The following is a 5,926-nucleotide window of genomic DNA, read 5'->3' as shown; positions in this document are numbered from 1 at the left end:
AGGAGCAGCTAGCGGAGAGATGGTCTAAGGCAAATAACTGGAGAGATCCATCTTGTATGTATGTAAGTATATATTTTTACCTATTTTCCACTAACAGGCTTTCATCCTGATCAACCAGAGAGGGGAACAAGATGACGCCGTTGGTCCTATATGTGTTTGCTTGAGTGATGTTTTTTGCCTGTGTTGATCCAGGTGGCTTCACATCTGCATATGCATGTATGTTATACATGTGTTGCATGTGTGTGTGTGTATGCCCCTGTTGGGAACTTGTGCTCAGCTTCACTACTGGAGGGATGTAGGGGCATGGAAGTGTAGCAGCCTCGCCTCTCCTGGGTTTGAATTTGGGGCTACTGGATTTGACAACGCCGAACAAGGACAGCGTTACCTTCTCATCGCTCTAAGGGATAAATGTATATTTTACTGAACAGGTGTGATACACCGACACAGCAGAGGAAAAATCACATTGGGAAAATCCTTAAGGAGCAATTAAACCCATCCAGACTTTAGCTGCTAGATTCTGCCAAGCCCTTATATTCTGCATGCTGAAGCTTTATAAACATTCATGATTTTATCAAGTTTGGTAGGATTTTCACGGGATCATCCAAAGACACTCCCAGTTGCTTGCCAGGATACTGACTCCGTGTGAGTTTGCTTCGGTGCTGTTGCAGGGGCTCCTACGCTTCCAGCTGCCCTCACACCATAACACATTGCTGTGCTATCACCATCTACAGCCACTGCACTGGTGGTGGTGATACAGCTCTTTCAGGCACTTTAAAATGAGAAAAAAACCTGTTTAAATATTATTTATATTTTCTCCAGCCCCCCTGGCACTCAGAGGAGACCTAGGCAAAATGCAGTATGGTATGGCCATGGAGATGGTCTACCACGTGTGTCCAAGGAGTCCATCCAGGAGAAATGCCACTCCAAGGTCCATCCAGTAGACAAGGCCAGAGAAGGGGCAGGAAACCAGCACTCCTACAGCATAGCTCAGGCAGAGAATGGAGGCCCAAAGCTGAACTGAAATGGGGCTCCTGGTGATGGGCTGTGGAGGGAAACCCATGGTGATGCTGGCCAAGGCCCTCAGGGCCCTCATAGGGCATGCATCAGTTTTTCAAAACGCTCTCCAGAACATGTCAACACAGGATCTCAGCAATGAGTGGGGAAGGCATCCCAGCTACTGGTGCCCTGAGGTCCCCCAGGAGGACTTCCCCTGGGCATCTACTCTTCCCCTGCCTGGTCACCGCAGGACACAGGGATCCCCGGAGATGAGGTGGGGGCGGATTGTGCAATTGAAGCAAAGGGAGGTTAAACCATGAAGTTGCATGTCCTGTCCTCATTTTGAAAGCCTTGTTGGGTGCCTGACTTTGCAGCTTGCTGATCTCTGCTGTTTGGTTTGTGTGAGGCATGTGGAAGTGCATCCACAGATGTGTTTGTGGTGAGAGAACACTAATATTAGAAAGAGGGGGTGGGAAGGGAAAAAAAAAAAAAGCTCCCTGAACAATTTTTTTTTTCTCCTTTTCTTCCCTTATCTCTTTATCTGCCTGAATAAACTGTATTGGCTGATTTGGGATCCTGATGACATAGTATCTGCCCTCCCCTTTCTGGAGGTAGAGGAAGGAAGTGGGCTAGAAAATGAAATATCAGCTCCTAACCTCGGGTCAGGTAAGCTAGCCATATGCTGCAATGGAAAGGATGGTAGTGGTTGAACTTCACTATAAAAAGGAGATCACAGCTGGCTTTGAGACACACACAGAGTGGAAGAGGTCTTGGAGAAGGAGAACTCTTGTGCTCTGTCACCGTGTGCATCTACCTAAAGCAGCAGAGAAGTTGCCATGGCTTTTGCCAGCTACGCTGCAGTGGTAAGTACTTCTTATATTTGGTATGAGTGTTAAGATACATTTGCTGCAAGAGAAAAAGCAAAATGCAGATCCCATGATGCTGTTATCAACAAGCAACCCTTCTTGGTCTTAGTGGGAGCTGAATGGGATGCTAAGTCTGTCTGATACAGCTTTCTGTTCTGAGCTTTTCCAAGTGGGTTTGGTGCTTGAGTGACAAGGAGGCAATGGACTGTCCATTATTTATCTGTAAGGGCAGCACTGCTGATGTGGGATTGGGAGAGACAGTCCTTTTCTCAGACAACATGCTACCAAAATTGCTGAAATGTCACTGTGAAGTGAATGTCTGTCCATTTAAATTTCAGCCTGGGTAGTATTTGCAGCACTGTCAACTCTTGTGCATTTATTAAAAGCTTTGCATTTATCTGTCTTCTTTTCCTAAAACCGTAGCTCATGGAAATGGCCTGAGAATCTCAGATTTCATCGAGAAAAGGGTTGTTTCCAGCAGATGGCTGCTGTGCGGCCAACCTTTCTTGTCCTGAGAAAGCATATAGCTTACTAGATTTCTAAGCTTAGGCATGGGGTCAGCTGAGTCCTTACCCCACCTTGTAGACTGTAAAACACTGCTGTTTGACTGCGGAGGATGACTTTTCAGAGCTTGTTGGAGAGATGCTCTTCTTGGTGCAGAGCCAACTATGAATCAGAATTTGAATCAGAGTTTAGCATCTGTTGTGATGAGTGTTAACATCATTGTGCTCTTTGCTCATGCTGACCCGCCTCACCCAAATATAAGTATGAAGATCAGCCACTGCCCCATGCTGATTCACAGCAATGAAGGAATTCAGGATAGGACTTATGTTCTGCATCCTTTTCGTCTTGCTAGTTATATGGTCCATTGATGGCCCAGTTTAGTCAAGATTTGGCTCTTTGTGCTCTCTCTCTCTTGACTGAACTGAGCCAATGACACCGTTCTCTCTCCCAGTTCAGATCACTGCTTTTGGTGCTGGTCTTAGCACTCATCGTAAGGAGCTCACCCCGTGGGAGGGTAGTTCATCGTCGATCCAGCAAGAACGGTGGCCCTGTGAGGCTTAGTGAAGGCTGCCTGAACCAAAAGGATCTCAAATTCCCTACAACGGTGAAAGTTGATATTCGTATCAGCAATTCAGATCATGCCTTTAGGATGGTCCATGATGTCAGGAACCGGTCTCTCGCTCCTTGGGATTACAGGTAACTGTTTAGTTGTTATCTAAATTGCAATGGCTGTGCTACACAGATTTTTTTGTGCTGAACGATGGCTGGTTCTCAGCATGTGCCTAGAGTTCTGTGAATATTGCAAACACTTCTTGACACACGCTTTCATTTTTATGTTGGGTGAGATTTCTCCAAGAGAAACTGTTTGCAGTGGAAGGGGACATCATTGGAACGGTCTCTAATCATCTTGTCAATCTTTGTCAAATAATTATTCCTCTAGCAAAAGACAAATGTCAGTATATTGTAATTTTAATTTTTCCTAACTGAACTACATTTTTGAATGCTGAAATTAAAACAAAACCAAACAAAAATGAATAGTCTGCTTGCTATGAGTTCTATATTTTACCCAGTTTCACTCCATTCATCAACTCCTAAAGAATGATATGGCAGTATTACTCTCCCAAAATTGATTCCATTTCTGGGAAATCATTCTAAAAACTTTGAGGATGGGGAAATTCTTTGGCCTTGTCTCTCATAATGAGGATACACAGGTAAATAGTATGGGCCTTTCATGCAGATAAACAAGAAGATCTTGCCAAACTGTGTTGTGCAAGTGCATAAAACCCTTTTGTGTCCCCATCCCCAGGCTCGATGAGGACCCCAACCGCTTCCCCCAGGTGATTGCTGATGCCAAGTGCCGCCTCTCCGGCTGCGTGAACCCACTGGGGCAGGAGGACCACAGCCTCAACTCCGTCCCCATCCAACAGGAGATCCTCGTCCTCCGGCGGGAGCAGCAGGGCTGCCTGCCCACCTACCGCCTGGAGAAGAAAGTCATCACTGTGGGCTGCACGTGTGCCACTCCAGTCATCCACCACCAGTCCTAGGAGGAATTAGCAGGGGAGACAACACTGGGAAGAAGAAATGTCTCCTACGAACATCCCTCTGGAGAAATCCCGCAGTCACCCACCTTGCATCCCAGGAATCCAACATGACATTTCCTTTCCAAATCTGAGCAAATTACCTCCTGAAAGTACTGATTCTTGCTGTTGTTCATTTATGGATTTTAGAATGGGAATTGCCGGTAGCTAGTGATGGAGGGGAGAGAGGGGGATGGAGGAAAAATTTTGTTTGTGACTCCAAGCAGGGAGGGGGTAAAGCAGTGCTTTTTTTTTTCATTGTGGCTTATATCAGTTTGGTGAATCAAATGAATTATAGTTTCACAAGTTGTTCTCAGCAGTAAATTGCCCTAATGTATACATGTTAAGCAGCACTGCCACAAAAAATCCCTACTCCTTCACCTTCTCCCTCCCTTCCTCATCCCCTAACCCCTTTTCCTTCTCTGGCCATCCCTGCTCACTAGCGTATTTCTAGTGTAAATCTGACATAAGTGCCACTAGGCTTGATTTTCATTGCACTCTGGGTTAGTGTCACTGCTGCTCCATGGGGAGCAGCGGCTGACTTATTCCAGAGCATTTTGGGAGAGAATTAAGTCCACTTGCATTGCATGTTAAAATGGCAAAGAACTAATGAGTCTTTATATTTCTATTTATGACTTCTATTTATGACTGTATTTATGCCTTCGTATGTGCTCAGAGTATCAAAAAATGGTAAATGTTTATCTGTATTTATTCAATAACTTATCCAGTGAATAAAAATTGTATTTTATTTAAACGAATGCTGGTTTATGGTAGCTCAAAATGAAAGCAAACACAGAAAATGGGTTTGTGCTGAAGTAGCACTGAGAGATTTCAGCAAAGATCAGGCTTTTTCCGGTGAAGTTATATGAGTAAGAGGGAGCGCAGGAGAACCTGCAGCCTAAATACATGAAAAGATGCAAAAAAGGGCTGAAAGTGGTGAAGTGAGCTTACACAGGCAGCGCTAGGGGAGTTGGCATGGAGCCAGGTTCTCTAGACCTTGGGGATGGTCTCTAGGGATGGTGCGAAAAGAGGTGGGAGACATTGTATTGTAGGGCTGTAGCCAAAATTTGGAACGGGGGTCTAGCCTGGTTCATGCGAACTGGGAAAGGCCTGTCCTATCCTCTTCCAGACAAGGTGTTATCCTTACAAGCAACCTTCTCCTCCATCAGCTGGATGGCTGGCTGAGCAGGAATGCAGGCAAATTTGCAAAGATGGTTTCATCTCACTGCTCTTTAACCAGCCAAATATTAGGTGTTGGGCTTAAAGTGGCGGATGGGGATCCCTCCACATCAAGACAATAAGGAATAAACACCTCCAGGGCAGGATTGCCTGTTCAGCTGAGGTGTCCTGACTTAGGAAAGGAGAAATTGCCTTTGTCTCCCTTAGGTACGCAAGGAGCACAGCCTAGCAAGACTCACTATTTGTTATTTTATCAGGTTGCTGCAGTGTTGGGTTTTTTTTGGCATAACTCATGTTTCATCCAGAGTTGAGCCAGATTCTCAGACCTCTGACTTTGGTTTCTGCTGGTGGAGATTTTAAGCCTGTATTTCCTTGTTCACCTGCATTTAAACCAGGGTAAACCTGTGTGCAAGCATTCTCTTATTTCATTTTGGCTGCACAGAAGCTACTTTAAATTAGATACACCTGGTGCAAACAGACCCTGGGTTTCCTCCCCCGGGTAAGTCAGAGAAGTCGTTGGGTCCAGATGTCTCCTTTGGTGCTTGTTTGTCGAGTTGGGTGTATTCCCTGCCCCGCGGGTCACTGGGAGCCAGTTCAACAAGCCATGGGTAACCAGGTGGGGAAATCGTCTCATTCAGTTACAAGCATTTGTACTCATTTGTGGCAGCAGCTGTTTCATTATGACCACCAAGCTCTTCATGTGGTGGAGCGCAAACCCATGGAGGCGTCTTCTGCACGCTCTTGTGTAACACCAGCTCTCCTCTTACAGTAACCGCTGACCAGGAAATCGTACGCTGCACACCC

At 45.7% G+C, this 5,926-nt stretch overlaps 1 protein-coding gene across 1 annotated transcript; it reads left to right on the top strand.

The window, feature by feature from the left end:
• Positions 1-1,832: 1,832 nt before the first annotated feature.
• Positions 1,833-3,910, top strand: LOC309588032 (interleukin-17F-like; the record flags this gene model as incomplete). Its single annotated transcript, XM_082306742.1, has 3 exons — positions 1,833-1,859; positions 2,818-3,062; positions 3,673-3,910. The coding sequence occupies 3 exons, from the start codon at positions 1,833-1,835 to the stop codon at positions 3,908-3,910; spliced, it is 510 nt and encodes a 169-aa protein (XP_082162868.1).
• Between the last annotated feature and the right edge of the window lie 2,016 nt (positions 3,911-5,926).

This window comes from Platalea leucorodia (assembly GCF_965183815.1).
Source record: "Platalea leucorodia genome assembly, chromosome: 3".
Lineage (NCBI taxonomy): Eukaryota > Metazoa > Chordata > Aves > Pelecaniformes > Threskiornithidae > Platalea > Platalea leucorodia.
This window is presented reverse-complemented; position numbering and strand designations above follow the sequence as displayed.